The 17871-nt window shown below is 43.6% G+C and overlaps 1 protein-coding gene and 1 long non-coding RNA gene across 7 annotated transcripts in view; one reads left to right on the top strand and one right to left on the bottom strand.

Moving 5' to 3' along the window:
• Nucleotides 1–953: 953 nt before the first annotated feature.
• On the top strand, nt 954–10820 carry LOC142818284 (uncharacterized). 2 transcript variants are annotated; one of them, XR_012895685.1, is made up of 3 exons: nt 954–1545; nt 3217–3282; nt 10694–10820. It is a non-coding gene; the product is annotated as an uncharacterized LOC142818284 (long non-coding RNA). The 2 variants fall into 2 exon arrangements; XR_012895683.1 differs by lacking the exon at nt 10694–10820 and adding an exon at nt 8830–8965.
• The window catches only part of IQCH (IQ motif containing H), a 133054-nt gene continuing 124825 nt past the window's right edge, over nt 9643–17871 (bottom strand). For all 5 annotated transcript variants that reach the window (XM_075896865.1, XM_075896862.1, XM_075896864.1 and 2 more), the window contains 3 exons: nt 17473–17534; nt 15155–15263; nt 9643–11363 (listed from right to left, as the gene is read on the bottom strand). In XM_075896865.1, the coding sequence (XP_075752980.1) occupies nt 11262–11363; nt 15155–15263; nt 17473–17534 (273 nt within the window). In that variant the 3' untranslated portion in view covers nt 9643–11261. The remainder of the gene's footprint in view (nt 11364–15154; nt 15264–17472; nt 17535–17871) is intronic.

Genomic DNA, 17871 nt, shown 5'->3' on the forward strand with positions numbered 1-17871 from the left:
GGGGGCCCTGAGGGGGATGCTGGGGGTCCCAGTATGGGGGGGCTATGAGGGGGGTCCCGGTATGGGGGGGCTCTGAGGGGGGTCCCGGTATGAGGGGGCTCTGAGGGGGGTCCCGGTATGGGGGGGTCTGAGGGGGATGCTGGGGGTCCCGGTATGGGGGGGCCCTGAGGGGGATGCTGGGGGTCCCGGTATGGGGGGCCCTGAGGGGGATGCTGGGGGTCCCAGTATGGGGGGGCTATGAGGGGGGTCCCGGTATGGGGGGGCCTGAGGGGGATGCTGGGGGTCCCGGTATGGGGGGGCTCTGAGGGGGGTCCCGGTATGGGGGGGCCTGAGGGGGATGCTGGGGGTCCCGGTATGGGGGGGCTCTGAGGGGGGTCCCGGTATGGGGGGGCCTGAGGGGGATGCTGGGGGTCCCGGTATGAGGGGGCTCTGAGGGGGGTCCCGGTATGAGGGGGCTCTGAGGGGGGTCCCGGTATGGGGGGGTCTGAGGGGGATGCTGGGGGTCCCGGTATGGGGGGGCCCTGAGGGGGGTCCCGGTATGGGGGGGCCTGAGGGGGATGCCGGGGGTCCTGGTATGGGGGGGCCCTCAGGAGGCTGCTGGGGGGCCACTTGGGGTCAAGGGCAGCACGTTTGTATCATTTCAGGCGGTGCCCAGGACCGGTCCCAGTGCTGCCCCTCTTCCCTGCAGGCGTGGGGATGGTTTGAAGCTCTGGCCTGGGGGGCTCTGGCCTGGGGATGAGAGGCTGGGGTGAGGGGTTTAGGGTGCGTCATGGGCTCTGGGCTGGAGATTTGGGGTTTGCAGGGACTGTGGACTAGAAAGGAGGGCTTTGGGGTGAGGCAGGAGCTCTGGGCTGGAGATGAGGGGTTTGAGGTGCATGAAGGGCTCCAGGCTGGTGGGGTGGGGGCCGAGGGGTGGGGTGAAGGATGTGGCTGTGGGGTCAGGCTCACGTGAGTCTGGGCTAGGGATGAGGAGCTCGAACTTTGAGTTGTAGGAGGCAGGTTGCTCCTGGGACTGGGACCAGAGAGGAGGAGGATTCCTCCTGGCACTCACCCAAGCCCCCAAAAAGAATCTTCTCTGAGATACTTTCAAGGGGGTGGGGGCTGCCATGCGCTTCCTGCCCTCCTCCCTCTGCAGACACAGCAGTCAGCTTGTTGTTGGCCCCACTACTTTACAGCCAGGCGGGGAGGGAGTGCAGGGGGCATGGGATAGCAGCCTGCTGCCCAGAGTGCAGGTCAGGTGAGGGCAGGGGTGGTATGTGGGAGATGGCAGGTGGGATCAGGGGATGCTCTGGGGGAGGCATGCTACGGTGGCAGGCAGGGCTGAGGGGGAGACCTGTCTCTGGCATTGATGGAGCTGGGCTATCGGCACCCTGATGTTGGTGGAGTTAATACAATTCACCGGCCCGTTAATACAATTCACTGGCCCTCTGATGGGCAGGTTCCTGATTACAAGGAACTCCAGAAAGGATGATGGAGTCCCCCAGAGATACTGGATGAGATTGTGGAGTCTCCTGATCATATGGATCTTTAAGGACAGAGATAATGGTAGGTTACCCAGGAGAGTCCATGAGTCTGCACCGTCCTTGTGAGGAAAACAGGTCCCGTGCTGGAAACAGTGGAATTGAGAGGGTGAGATCATGAGAAATACGACTGAAGAAAAGCAACCTGGGCTGCTGCTGGGTTATTGTGAGATACTGCTATAGGAAGTCACAATAAAAATCTTCAGAAACTAAATGGAAATTACACACCTCTACGCCCTTTGTCATTTCCCTGTTTAAGACAGACAAAACAATAGATAGTAATGAGAAACTGCATTAATATTATATTAACTTACAAAACCTATATCAACACTGCAGTTCTTTTTCGGAAAAAGGTACGCAAATTGCAAACCGCAATTTGTGTACCTTTTTCCAATTCTTTTTTTGGAAGAGGCTTTTCCAACATTTGGTCCGTCTGTATGGCACCCTGATGTTGGTGGAGTTAATACAATTCTGTACGGGGCCAAATGTGGGAAAAACCTCCTCTTTCGGAGGAGTCCTTATTCCTCATAAAATCAGGAATACACAGCTTCCGAAAGTACTCGCCTGCTTTTTCAGAAACTGATCCGAAAAAGTGGACGCGTTCCCTGGACGTGGCACAGTTTTTCCGGGATACCAGAGGTATCATGGAAAAACTCTGTAGTGCAGACATAGGCCCATTCAGGGCTCCATGGCTATCAAGCTACTAATTGTTAACTTTTTATGGTGTATATTCTGCACATTGAAGAAGCCACCCTATGGTTTCTTCTTGGCACATGTTGCAATTGGAGGATGAAACAGATTAATCCGAGTGTGAGGAAGAAATTTTATGTAGGCCACATTATATAAACTCACTGATATTGTTTAGTGAAGTTTGACAGCAATATCTGTAGTTAAAATTGGATTGAATATTTTAAAGCCCTTGGAAGAAGAATACTTTACTTTAAAATCACAATTAAAAAATCTGTAATATATCTAAACAAAACCTAAGGTTTTGAACCATTAAACATTCTGTTTGAAACAAAATGACTGTACAGAAGAGTAAACTGAAAAATGGGAACAGATTTCTTTTTTTAATAATTATGAGCAATATCTCAAACTCAGCAATCTTAGGCCATTGAGCTGTGCAGTATGAATGTGCTAATTAATCAATTACTATCCAACAATGTACCCTGTTTATTTACTGTAATGCACTACATGACTATGTAGCAGAACCAGTAATTATTAATCATTGTCAGTAACAAATTTGACTCAAGTTCACCTTCCTATAATTAATAGAGCATATAGTTAGCTTTAATATCTTTCTTTATTAGCAGTAACGATGACAGGATAAAAAGAAAGTGGAACCTGATGCTGAGGTTCATTGAAATGCAGGATTGGACTAATGTATCATACTCCAACCAACAGCACTATTTGTGCTATTACAGTTCATGGTCATTCGGTGGTTACATTTGAAATTAATGCTGGACTGAAATCTATTGAATGTATTAGAAAATAATTACTTTGAATTTTTAAACTGTATTAGTTCGGAGTTTCAAGATACTTTGCACTCATTAATTTAAATGCCTGCATTTGCACTTCCTTAAAAAATGCATGGAAAGGAACAAAATAAACCTGCAGCCTTTTAATAATCCTGTAGCCTCTCATTAAACTGGTGAATGCATTTATAGCTGTTTATGTCTTTTCACACTGTATACAGCGAGAGAGAAGCACCTGCATTTCCAAAGAGTCTCAGACCCTCACAAATGCAAAGGATCATGGCTTGGTATGTATGTATTTAATTACAATGAGTTTAGGATAAAAAGTTGAGTATTTTTGGGCGTCCATCTGTCATTCATTGAGGAAGAACAAACCATCTTGACAGCAGTGCTGCTGTATAATAATATTGGCTGGATAGTTTATGCTTTATATATTGAGGTTTCTATTTTGTGAAGGGTACTGTGCTCTTATTAATTGCTGTTTCAAAGCCATTTCTTGAAAAGTGACATGCTACTAGTATCTCAAAGAGTCTTTGGGACTGCTGGGGCGAAGATGGAAGACAACAGACTATAAACGATCCTTAGTTTAAGTGATTCACTTTGTGTACAACTTACTGGGCTGTAATTTTGTAGTAATTTGCTTTGGATCTTGCTATATAATAGCAGAAGATTTTTTAAAAAAAATCTATACATTTGAAAATAGAATAGTTTTGTTTTGATGCTTTTCATCATGTACACAATATTCCAGAAACTATCAGCTTAAAATCTGTAAGCGATAGAGTCCTTCCCCAAGTGTAATAGAAGCTCATAACCATGAGTCAGGCTATTACAATGAAAAATAAATTTGTTTCATTATGAAAGTCTTGCTGAAGAAAAGTACCTGCATATCCACAAAACAATAGGAAGACATTCCATGATACTTTAATTTTTAAAAAGGTATAAAAGTGCAAGAAATTATCAAAAACTGCCTTGCAGATGTTAATGAAATCTCACAACCTTAGTATGTGTGTCATACTCTCTGTGTTTTATAGTTAAGAAAATGGAAGCCCTGATCCTACATAAACTTACACATGTGGTAACTTTACACATCATGAATTGTCACAGTTATAATGGGATTACTCATAACATGTAAAGTTAGGTAAGGATGTCAGAATGTGGTTAATTGACTAGTCAACTAGTCGATGGAATTTCCATTGACTAGTCGATAGGCACCTCCGCATTCCTCCTTTGAAATGTACAAGAGCCCCTGCTATACGGGTGCCTACTTTGAAATGCATAGGAGTCCCCAACAGGGGCTCTTGTGCATTTCAAAGCCATGGAGCCCGGGCTACACTGCATGCCGCTGGGAGCCCGGGCTCAGCTGGGGACTCCCCAGCTGACCCCGGGTTCTGTGTGGCACTTCTCTGGAGCCCAGGGTCAGCTAGGGACAACCCAGTTGACCCCAGGCTCCATGGCAGATGCCCCTTTGAATCGCCACAGAGGCGGCATTTTAAAAGGGCAGCCCTGGAGGTCCCCAACTGATCCCGGCTCCACGGCTGCCCCTTTGAAAGGCACACAGGCGCCCCTCCCCTTCCTTGCTGCCTGAATCTTATAGAGGCAGCAAAGGGGGCGGGGGGGGGGAGGGGAAATCGACTAGTCAAAATACTATCCGATAAGCAAATGCTTATCAGATAGTCAACTAGTCTTTTACATCCTTAAAGTTAGGTGTGTGTGTGTGTGTATGTTGTTGCAGAATTGAAGTCTGAGGGAGACAGTTTAAATTACTTGTTCCAGGTTATACAAGTCTGTAGAGACAGCATTCAAATTTTGAAGTCCTAACTCTCAGTGTCTTGCCCTAATCATTAGACCACAATTATTGCCAAGGAGAGACACCAATATGTTAGCGTAATCAATAAGGGGGGTTAGATCTTATTAAATAAAATGTAAGCTCCCAGTTTATTCCATTCAGTACCATTATTTCAAGTACTTCACATTTCATATCAAATCATCTTTCAGGAATTAAATTAAAATACTTAAAACATATATCTAACTGTGAGCACATGAATTATACTGTTTAGTTGGCACTTCTGTCCAGCAGTCCCATACACAAGATTCCTCCAACTAAAATATTTAAGTTTTGAAACACTTGTTGAATTTGCATGATTTTTAATACTAGAAGGGCTCACTGTGATAATCTAATTTGATCTACTGTCTAGCATAGGCCATAAAACTTCCCCCAAACCATTCCTAAAGTGGATGCTTTCTCAAAGCACATAATCTACATTTAAAAATGGTCATTGATGGAGAATCTACTATGATTCTTATTAAATTGTTCCATTGTTTAATTATGCTAATTGTTAAACAAATATGATTTATTTCCAGTCTGAATTTGTCCAGCTTTAAATTAAAGACATTGGAATGTGTTAGACAGAAGAGCCCATTATTAAATATTTGTTCCCCATGTAAGTACTAACTAATAAACTCTAATCAAGTCTACCCTTAACCTTCTAGTTATTAAGCTAAATAGATTGAGCTTCTTTAATGTCTCACCGTATGGCATGTTTTCCTGTCTTAATTATTCTCGTGGTTTTTCTCTCAAATTTATCACAACCCTTCTTGGCATACCAGAACTAGACACAGTATTCCAGCAGTGGTTGCACCATTGTCAAATACAGAGGTAAAAATCACCTCTCTGCCTCTGCTCACAATTCCTGCGTATGCATCCTATTGTCACATTAGCTCTTTTGGCCATAGCATCACACTGGGAGATATTTATCCACGAAGACCCCCTCCCCCAAATCTTTCAGTTCCCTGTCCTGTACATTCTTTGTTTCCAAATGTATTTATACCAATATTAAGACACATTTTGCTTGCACTCAGTTTACCAAGGAATCCAAAGTGCTCTGAATCAGTGACCTATCTTCATTATTTACCACCACCCTCAATGTTTGTGTCATCTGCAAACTTTTTCAGGGATGATTTTGTTTTCCTCCAAGTCAAAGCATAACGCCAAGAATGGACCTCTTGGGATTCCCACTGAAAGCCGACCTGCTTAATGACAGTTCCCCATTTGAAATCTTTCCATTAGCTAGTTTTAATCTGTTTAACGTGTGCGGTGTTGATTTTATATCATTCTATTTTTTCAAATTAAAATGCCCTGTGCCACCAAATACCCATAGAAATTTAAGAGTATACTTCAACACTATTACTTTTATCCACCAAACTTGTAAGCTCATCAGAAAAAATATCAAGTTAGTTTGATAGGATCTATTTTCCATAAACCCCTCTTGATTGGCATTATTTTACCCTCCTTTATTATTAATAGAGTCTTGGATCACTCCCTCCATTATCTTGCCCAGGGTTGTAATCTGGCTAAGAGCCTTATAATTATCTGGCTCACCCCACTTACTCCTTTAAAGACTGCCAGTCTTCTGGAACTTCCCCAGTGCTCTAAGAATTATTGAAATATCAATATTAATAGTTCAGTGATCTCTGCAACCAGTTCGTTTAAGACTCTTGGATTAAAGTTATCTGAAGCTGTTGAATATCTCTGCTGTCTCTGCATCTTTATCATCATTTACCATTTCCATCTAGTATGGACCAATAACATTGTCAGGATTTCTTTAGTTCCTTATATATTTTTAAAAATTCCTTTTTATTTTCCTTAAATCTACTAGCTATTCCTTGGCTTCCTTTATTAGTTTTTTTACAGTTCCTAACTTCTGATTTATATTCATTACTATCCATTTTTCCTTTTTGTCATCTCTCTCTTACTTCATTTTCCCATGGGACAAGATTTTATTCTATTTTATTTTTTTTACCAGCACAGTCTTCTTGTTCCTCAGTTGTGGAATTGTGAATTTTTGGATGTCTAGTGACGTTTTCTTAAAGATTCCCAGATGTCATATTTTTCTGATTAAATTCTTCTTCTCATCTGATTTGGCTCATAATTATTTTCACCTTTATGAAATTGGCCCTATTAAAGCCTTATTCTTTGTCTGGAGCCATAGTGAATGTGGGTAGCCCAAAATGTGCTGAAAACCACAGCATGTTCTAAGGCCTGAAGCACACGGTAAATGTGATCATCACTATCACTTGTATCTAAGCTACCATTAACTTTTAGTTCTGTGATCAGTCCCTTATTTTCTCTTAGGACAAGGCATAATATAGAATTGGACTATATTGGCTGCAATGGCATGTCAAATTAGCATACTCTTCTTCACTATGTGGCACTGACCAATCAAAAGCTCCAAACTTTATTTGAACTACCTATACCTTCAGCAATTGAACTCCAAGGGCAACTCCTAGTCTCTAAAACAATCCTGTGTTGTCTTCTGATGAACACTGAACCACAGTATGGATGTTAAATTGTGTTTAATCAGCTAATCAGGAATTTCCATCAACTAGTTGATAATGTGGGGAGGACTGCAGAGCCGCTGTGGAGCCCAACTACCCTTCCACTGTTGTATCTTGTTGCAGCTTCTGAAAAGTAACTGACCCTGAACCATTTCTTTGCTACTGATATCTGTCCAGTCGTGAGCCCCATCCCACATTCTATTTGTCCTGCCACCCTAGATCTGGATCATCCTGGCTCCACAAATTCAAGATATGTCTATTCAAGGGATCCTATTTTCCTCTGGCAAAAGAGAAGAGAATGTAGTGGTGAGAGCATGAGTACATAATACTGAAATATATATATTTGGAAATTATTTTTTTCAATTGAAAATTGGCATTTTAGTTTAACAGCCAAATTACAGTAAACTTCCAATAATACGGCACCTTTAGGACCCAGGGGGATTATCAGATATGCCGGAGTACCGGAAGGGGAGCTATGAGAGGTCTGGGTGGGGGGGGGAGAGGGTCAGCAAGGAACTGCGCAGCGTGGGAGAGGGCGGCGCTGTGGGACCAACGCGGTAGCACCCCAGCGGCTCTGCCCTCGGCTTCCCCAAGTCCACCGCTGGTCAGTTTCAACAGCAGTGGACTTGGGGAAGCCGGGGGCAGAGCCGCTGGGATGCTCTGCCCCAGGGCTTCCCCAAGTCCACCGCTGCTGAAACTGACCAGCAGCGGACTTGGGGAAGCCGGGGAAAGAGCAGCTCCAATTGTTTGGCTGGCCGGAGCACTTCCGGGTTCCAGTTGGTGCCGGACCATCAGGAGTGCCGGACCACTGGATGCCGGACAATTGGAGTTTTACTTTACTGGGAATTGACATTTTGGCACCAGCAGCATGAGAGTTGAATGTGAGAGATAGTAAAGCGATTTCAATCCTGCCATCAACTCGAAGCTCAGAAGTGCTAATAGTAATTAAAAACTTTTCCCTCCAAATACATTTCACACTTGTACACGCTGAGAAATAACTCTCACCGTGGGAATTTTCAGATCGCTTGTGCTGAGCAAAAACAGGTACAGTTTTCTTTTGTCAGAACAGAACAAAGACAAAGAGGCAGAGGATTTCATTTACTCCTAGGACACTGCAGTCTACTGAGTGCCAGTGAACTAATGAGCCTCTCAGACCTTATGTTGTTCTGGCATGAATCAGGGCTTGATTCTTCTTGAGCCTTAGGAAACTAGTTAATTCCCAAGTTGATTTCCCCCCCTCTGTTGGTAAAGACCAGTGGAGAGCTAGGGTTAGGTCAGAAATCCAGGAAGTCTCTTGTTAAGGTTAGGGTAGAATATAGCATGTATCTTGGTTGCATAGTCAGAAAGGTAGTTTACTTATTTTCAGCACCTCAGTGAGAGAACAAAAAGTGACTATATCCATTGTCTTTGTTTTAAAATTAATTAATAATGCTGTTTAGTAGTTAAGTCTTTTGGCAATGGACTTCTTGCAAGTGCAAGATCTCTACTGCATCTTTCAGAGGCAAGGATCCTGACGATCTCTCTTCCAACTGCAGCAAAACAAAGGCTTCTAGAAAGGATGATTGTTGGCTGAATTCCACAGTAGAAAAGCCTGCTGGTGGTTTCTCCAGAATGGAGAATTTACTGAGATTACACAACAAAAAGACCTGGACAAGTTTAAAATACATACATTTATATTTTATTTGAAGAATAAATCAACAAATCATATAAAGGTTCTCACTTCTATTTGTATTTCTTCAATCACTGTGGAGAACGTAGAGGCAGATCAGAAGTTTACGTACTGAGTTAGCCGATCTGTGGCTCATGAATAGCACTGCAGTATTTCAGCTAAACCGGTCTTTGAAAAAGGCAGGCACTATTCAGAGTAACTCCATGGGGAATTTTTTCAATTTGAGATTTTTAACTTTTAGGGTGGTAGGACTTGGCATTTTCAGGAGATAATACAGTCAACCTGCAGGAGAAAATAAACTAACTTTTAAAACAAGAGCATAATCTGCCAGCAAGGCAAATATTACAGCCTTGGATAGGGAGACAGGTTTTCCCCGTCCATTGCCCGTCTGCTCTGAAGACAGCAAACGGCACGTAATCTGATGCTAAGAAACACATAGGAAAGAAAAAGTGACCTTTTAGCATCTATATATAAATTACTTACACAAACAATTTCTCAGTGTTCAAAACCTTATTTTTACAATGTACAAATGGGGGCAGCAAAAGATTCTCTCTCAAAAAGAAAGAGAGGGAAACGTTGTAATTTAACAAATCTGGAAAGCCAAAGAAATTCCAGAAGGCTGAAAAAAGTGAAGGTGTTGATATTTTAAAAGGTTATATGTACTGACCTGGGTTATAGTTAGCTTGACATGGATCCTGGGCAAACTCACTGAAAGGCTGATACGGGATACAGTCAATAAAGAATTAAAAGATGGTAGCATATGTAAATAATCAACATGGTTTTATGGAGATAAGATCTTGTCAAACAATTTTTTTATGAGATCACAAATTTGGTTGACAAAGGTAACTGTGCTTGTGTAATATACGTAGATTGCTACATAGCATTTAAGTTAATACCACACAATTTTGATTAAGTAGTTAGCATTATTACAAAATCAATGTAGAACATATTAGAAAGGTTCAAAACTAGCTGACTGCTATAAAAAAGCAATTGTAAATGAGGAATCCAGTGGGGTTGTTTATAGTGGGATCAGTTCTTGGACCAATGCTGTATATCATAATTTTCTATGATCTGGAACAAAGTATAAAATCACTGCTGGTTAAATCAGCAGTGGATACAAAAACTGGTGGAGTGTTAAACAGCAATACAAGATGGTTAGCATTACTGAGCAACTGGGGTGTCTCAATAAAATGGGCCCACCTGAACATGCATTTCAGTGTAGCCAAATGTAAGATATTTTGTCTAGGAAATGCTCCCAGGATGGGCGACTTATTTTGGAAAGCAGTAACTCTGAAAGGGACTTCGGGGTCATGATGGATAACCCAACTGAACATGAGCTCCTAGTGTAATGTGGTGGCTAGAGTATAGACGAGACCCTTGGATGTATGTATAAGTAGAAATATAGGTAAGAAAGTGATATGACCACTGTATATAGCATTAATAAGATTATTATTAGAATACTGTGTCTGGATCTCATATCCAAACTTCAAAAAAGATGTTGAGGAATTAGAAAGGGTTCAGAAAAGAGTTACAAAATAGAACTGAGGGCCAGAGAACCAACCTTGCAGTGGGAGATTGAAGAAGCCCAATCTATTGAGTTTATGCAAAAGAAATTTAAGATAGGTCTTGAAATACAGTTTATAACTTTCTCCATGGAGAGAATTCTCACAGCAGAGTACTCTTTAATTTTGCAGGCCATAACAAGAGCCCACCGCTGAAAGCTGAAGCTGATAGATTCAGACTAGAAATAAGACACAGATTTTTAACAGTGGGGATCATTAACTGTTGGAGTAATTTACTGAGGCATGTGGTGGATTCTTTGCCACTTGCAGTCTCTACATCAAGACAGTTCAGGTCTAAAAGAGATGCCTAATCATTTGGTGAAATTCTATGGTCTATGCTACGCAGGTCAGACTTGAAGATCATTATGGTGCCATCTGACTTTTTAAACTACAACTCTATGAATAGAATTTGAGAAATCCATGCTGTACTCCAGGATTCATAATATAACATTAGTAGACATGTACATTAAAATGGGCAATGTTGATTTTGTTCCTCTGTTGTTCGCCAAGATTTCCTTTTGCATAACCAAGGATATTTTAGTTACTGTTTTACTAATAATTTAAGCTCACTCAGTGATCATTAAAATGTCTAGTCTAAACTAATATTAATTCAGTTATGAATAGACACATAAATTATTTCTTTCCTGGATTCCTGAGTTATTCCAAAAGGCTTAAAGAAAAGTTTCAAAATTTCAGTCAACTACTTTTGGGGAGCATCATGTTTGGAGGATTCCTCCTCTTCAAATTTCAGTTTGTTTTCTGCTGTAATTCCCAGAATTGCTTCAATATCTTGAACTGCTATCTGTAATAGATTGAAAGAGTGCAAGTTATTTCATGGATGTTATACTGAAATGAAGTCCCCAACATTTTTTTCAGCTGTTTGCATTTTTCCTCCCAGAAGTAACCTGTGTTATTTAACAGAATGCACCAGTGGGCTGGATTTTCTGATCTGTGGTGGAGCACTCGACGGGACTCACATCCCGATCCGTGCACTACCCCATCAAGCAGCACAGTATATTAATAGAAAGGGCTACTTTTCAATGGTGCTGCAGGCCCTGGTCGACCACCAGGGACAATTCACAGACATTTGTGTCAGGTGGTCAGGCCAGGCACACGATGCCCGCATATGCTGGAACTCATACCTGTACCACAGGCTGGAGCATTATTTCCGAAGAGGAACTATGCAGTCGGGGATGTGCAGATGCCTACGTGCATCATGGCCGACGTGGCGAACCCCTTTATGCCCTGGCTCATGAAGCTGTTCACTGGACACCTGGATGCGAGCAGGGAACTCTAACTCCCGCCTGAATTGGGCTCGCTTCCAGGTGGAGTGCGCCTTTGGCCGTCTGAAGGGCAGATTTAGATGCCTGCTCATTCGGCTGGACATGGGGGAACACAACATCCCCAATGTGGTAGCTGCATGCTGTGTGCTGCATAATCTAGTGGAGAGGAAAGGGGAGGCCTTCTTCCCTGTGTGGGGGACACGGGCTGATGTGGAGGGGAGGCACTTTGAGCAGCCCCGGACAGCTGCCATCCGGCAAGCCCACCAGCTAGGATTGCGCATTCGAGAAGCCCTGAGGGAGCAATTCTCCCAAGGAGCCTGATGATTTTCCCCAGGGCCTTCCAATTGTGGGATTGCCGCATGCCCAAAAGCCCTCCTGGCCCCACATTCACACATTGTACGCATTCATCACACACTGACAACAGAGACAGGTGTTGGTGAAAAAATATTTACAGTTTATTTCACTGTTGGTTTTTTGAAAAAATAAAATACTCTCTTGTTCAGAAAAATAAAGTGTTTGTAAACAAAGTATAGTGCTTCCCTTCAGTGACTCTCACAGGTAGGAAGGGGGAATGTCAGCCTGGAAGGGGGGAAGGAGGCTCAGGCCTGAGGGTGCTGCCTTGATGAAAAGCCCCTGGCACTTTGGCTGCGGAGGCCTTCTCGCAGACGGCCATGCATGGGGGCTGGGCAGGAGGTGGGGCTGTACCTGGGGCTGGGGGAGAGGCAGGCTGAGCAGGAGGATCAGGAACAGGACCGGGGAAGGCCACGGCCTCCCGGATAGCAGCACAAATCTCAGTGTGCTGCTGGACAAACTTGTCCAGCAAGCGCCTGTGCCATGCTGCCTCTGCCTCTATTCTCTGGTTCATTGCGTCCTGCATCCTTTGCAGGACCGAGGTGTGCTGGCACACCAGGTCCAAATACGGGCACCAGTCCCGACGAGTTCCCTGTAGCCACCTAGGTGGTGGGGCAGGTGTGGCACTCCCCTCCTGGTCAGCGGGTCCAGCTGTGGAGGACAAAAGAGAAAAGTCGTCAGTCATGCTTGCTCACACTTTCCCTGAGAGGGCCTGACCTCCTCCTTCTCAGCAGTCAGTGCCTGTCCTAGGGTCAGAGGATGCTCGTGTGTGTCTCAGTAAGGCATGGTGTGGCCTGGCCAGCAGCCACGGCCTCCCTGGAACCCAGAAGGTGTGCAGGCCACCATCCTGCCCCCCACACACACCCTAGGACTAAGCAGCACAGCCAAGTGTCAGGCCACAGTTGGGGTTCCCGCAGGTTGCTGAGAGGCCTGAAGCTCTGTGGCAATCCCAACATCCCCAACCCATGCCTGCACCTGGCATCACTGCCTGCAGGAGCGGGTGGTGCCTCGCAGCCATGCGGGTGCAGGAGTAGGACGGCCCTCCCTGAGGTTGGCCATGTGTGCCCCCCCCCCGTCCCCGAGACTGTGATCAGCATGATGTCACAGCACTGCACCATCAACTTTGCTCCCACCTGCCCTGCTCTGTGTGGGGTGGACCCTCACAGCACTCACCTGATGTTCCCTCCCTGGTGTCCGAAGTTTTCTGGGAGGCCTCCTGAGTCTGGACGTCTGGCTCCTGAGTCAGGGTCACTGTGCTCCTGGTGGTGTCGTCTTCCTCCTCCTCTTGGAGCTGTTGGTCATCTGCTGGGGTCTAACCCTGGAGTTGCGGCTGCTGCTGCACAGGGGTCTCTAAGCCTGACTCCACAACCCTCTCGGGAGGCAGGAGTTCCCCTGCACCCACGATCCGGTCCAGGTCCTCGTAATAGACACAATAGTGTGCCGTTTCCCCAGAGCGGGAGCCGCGCTCACGGGCCCTAACGTACCCCTGCCGCAGCTCCACCTTGGCTCTGAGCTGGTCTAAGGGGGTGGTGGCTTTTCCTTGCCAGGCCATCCGCCATTCTGGCATAGATGTCAGCGTTCCTCCCCCTGGACTGTGGGGCTTGAAGAGCCTCCTCCTCGGACCAAAGCTCCAAGAGGGCTTTTATCTCGGGCCCAGACCAGGAGGGTGCCTGGCGTTTGGTGCCCCTGGCTTCCTGCGGGGATGTGTCCCTGGAAGGACCAGTGGGGTCTTGGGGGGCTTGTCCCTGGGACATGGCTCCGAGTGCCCCCTACCAGGAAGAGCTGCACAGTCAGGGTCCTGGCTGGAACTGGCTTGCTGCCAGAATCTAATCATGGGTGCCTGTGCCTTTTAAAGATGGCTACAGGCAGGAACAATAGAGTTAAAAGCTGTGGCAGGACTGTCCACCAGGGCTTCTTCCTGGAGGCCTTTATTGTCGACATAAATTCTTCCCCGCGTTCACAGAACTGTGTCGACAAAGGAGTAATTCCTCATAAAACGAGGTTTACCGCTGTTGACAAAACTGCTGCGTTCTGTCGACCTACTGTCAACAGGACTTGGCAGTACTACAGATGCAGGTACAGTTTTGTCGACAAAACCCTGTAGTTTAAACACAACCTAAGTGTTAAAATCTTCTGTAGGTCTTACAGGTTAGCAAAGGAACATTTGCTGATGTTCTTTACTTTATAATAAGCCATTATTTCCACTATAAACTAGTTGCTCTGTACTTTCTTATGGCCTGTTTCAGCAAAAGATTACTATTGGACAGAGCTGGATTCATTATTGCCCAATGTTCTCTTTTCACCAGCTTTGCTGGCGTGTAAGGGCTAGCCGAGGAAAGCTCCCAGAGTAGAAATCTGCAGTGCAGTGCAGTTGCCCTGGGTCCACAAATAAAAGGTGAGATCAGTGTGGATTGGTCACCCCAAAAATAGGGATGCAAAGGAAACAAAAATGAAACTGACTAATCTGTTTCATTGTTTAGGGTGACATGTAAATCGATTGAGTGGTGAAGAATGAGTTGCATGTTTTAAATTTAGTTTTAAATTTGATATTAACATTTTAAATGGTTAATAGTAAAATAAGGAACTTCATTTTTTTTATTTAAGATTTTTATCTTGATGGTATCCCTTTGAAAACAAGAGACAATTGTGACAGAATTCCCTAAAGATGTTCCCTAAAGTTCCTTCTTTTGCCTCTGACATTAGAAACTCAGATGCTTTGGGGATTTGGTTTCCAATGGTTCCAAGTTAATGCATATTTGTTTTCAAAGAAAAAGTTTCAAACTATTAAATTTAACTAACAGGTTCATTGGGAGACTTACGATATTGACCTCCACACTGTGAAATACGTACTGCTAACAATGAAAAAGGAATGGTTTAGCACTTGTTTACAATACAGCATGAGGTATTTTCAGCCCTGGTAAAGAAATTAACCAGGATCGTTAGTTAATTAACACCTCACCTTAAAATTGGTCTCGCCTTGCATATTAGGTGCTGATATTTCTTGATGGATGATGAAGAGATTGTGAGCAAAGGTCATGAGGACCCCCTGGAGATCATCTCCGATTGTTCTGTTAATGATAGCCAAACAAATGAGTTTACCAACGATTCCCTTCACATGCTTAAAAACAATCGGCCTCTCATTTGTGCCTGTCTGGTGATGGAATTTAATGAGTATTTTCAATCTCACAAGGTGACAATCTTCAGGGAGATCTGAGAGATGAGGCTCCATTTTAACTTGTCAACAGAAAGGATTTGTGTAATAAATAATTTTTATTAATCAACTTAGCAGTAGGTTCAGCTATTCCAAGTTAGGACATTGGCATTAGCATATTTTTTAACATTTAAATTAGTTTAAAAGAACTGTTGCTAATTCAAACACAATTCACGCATAACACTTTTTTTTGTGGTACACAAACACTTGAACTGCATCAGTATTACTTATACTATTGCATTGTACTCAGAAATATTAGTACTAGTGCTTGGAGCTTTAAACCACTGATAGTACATCTAGGATTTCACTATAGTATATTTCATGGAGTGGGAATATGCCTCATCTAGCGCGTCAGTTGCAATGCACATAAGGATAGCGCAGTAAAATGCAGGATGAATTATATGGCTGAGCTATTTAAAATATGTTAGAACCTGAACCACATAGTTACATTTTTGGATCTTAGTTGCCAAATTAAAATGGGTGTCTGATATGTATTTTGCAGTATTGTTTGAGGGATAAGAAATACGGAACAAAGTTTTGAGATTCCTCAGGGCATAACTAAGGGCATGAATAACAGACACTCTCCAGGCTGGCAAAAATATTTGGGCGTATCCTAGTTAATTCTGGGATTAAGCTGTTTGAGTTCCATAACAAAGCATCCATACACTTTATGGATTAATACTTATACAAGTAATACAAAGATTCACGTGGCCAATGCTACAGTTCTTAGTAGATTATAGCACACATTCTCCCGCATGGCTGGCTAGATCTGTGGGTCAGTGTGAGAAGTGTGGCCATTGCCACTAGGGATGTAAGCGACTAGTCGATATGATTATCTGGTAGTTGAGTAGCGACTTTAATAGCCACTTCCCCCCCTCTTGCTGCCTCTATCAGAGAGAGGTGGGGAGGGGAGCTGGCTTAAAAGCAGGTTCCCCCCAGCACTGTCTTGGGGGGGAGGGGCAGACAGGAAAAGTCGTAGCAGGGAACTGACACAAGCCAGGAATTCGCTGATTCCCTGCTCGCGCCCGGTCCCAGATGCTATGCCTCTCCTTTTTAAATGTATTAATAGCCTAGCCTGGGCTAGGAGCTAACCATGCTATAGCTCTGCAGTTTGCCCCCTTATCGACAAATCAAGTCGTCGATGGAAATTCCGTCGACAACTCAATTAGCTGATTACTCATAATTTAACATCTCTAATTGCCACCCACAATTCCTTTGGTTAGTGGCACTTATGACTAGTGGCACTGGCTCCTTGAAGTTCAATGTTCAGGTGCATCCCGTTCAGCCACTCCCCCGCCGGCACACCTAAGGCCATGTCTACACTAAGGAGCAATGTCAAACTAAGGTACGCAACTCCAGCCATGTGAATAGCATAGCTGGAGTCAACGTACCTTAGATGGAGTTAACACAGGATCTCCACTGCAGGGGGTCGACGGGAGAAACTCTGCTGTCGACTCCACTTATGTGTCTAGATCTGATGGAGCACCGGAACTGATGAGAGCGCAATCAGCAGTTGATCAATCCCTGCAGTGCCAATCTCTCGGTAACTGTAGACAAGGCCTCAGAAGCTGCTGCTGATAGTCAGATTCATTTAGTAAGATGAGAACTGCAGGCGGGGATGAGTAAGGTGGGATGAGTTAAACATTAGGAAGTGTTTGGGATTTCAAGATTCTAAGAGGGGTAGGAAAAAAAGTGCAAGGTTCAGTAGAGTGGAAACACCACAAATTTAGGGATTAAAATTTCAGAAATGGCAAAGTTCCATTTTCAAAAGCACTTAGGAGACTATGTTTGCTACATATCAAGTCACTTTTGAAATTTTTACCCTTGATCCTCTACACCTTCCTTTCTGTTGAATTTCTTGCTAACTTCTGTCTAGTTCCATAGAAACATTACTGGAAGCCATCACATCATAACTAGAGGCTGACAATTACTGAATTGCCAGATGGTCTTCCAGTAAATCAAGTTTTATTAAAATCCATGACGGTAATACTTTGTATTTCATCTTCTTCAGCTCAAATAACTGTTTTCCTGTTTATCTGGTTATTTAACTTAGACTATGTACTTACATTATTCCCAATCTGTACCGCTTGTGATCTTCGTACAGTATAAAAATTGTTCCTTGTTTTTCCTGTTATATTGAAAAAAGTTATTTTAACTGTTGCTTAAAACTGAATATACTGATATTTACAGTAAGAGATGCTAAAATGTATTGTACAAAATTATGTTTTCAAATAAAAGACAGTTTTAAAGTATATGTAATGGATTATGAAGCTATGTATCTTCAGTCATTTGTACTGGAGAATACAATATAATAATTTTATGTAAATCTAACTATACACACTTCAGAGTCTATTCAGAAACAAATATTTTGTGCCTTCTACAATGGTGGATAGTAACGAATCTTTTAAAAAATTATTTCTGCACACTTTAATTCATGAAGATAAAAAAGGACCATAAGAGTATTG

Source organism: Pelodiscus sinensis, chromosome 14 (assembly GCF_049634645.1).
Source record: "Pelodiscus sinensis isolate JC-2024 chromosome 14, ASM4963464v1, whole genome shotgun sequence".
Classification (NCBI taxonomy): domain Eukaryota; kingdom Metazoa; phylum Chordata; order Testudines; family Trionychidae; genus Pelodiscus; species Pelodiscus sinensis.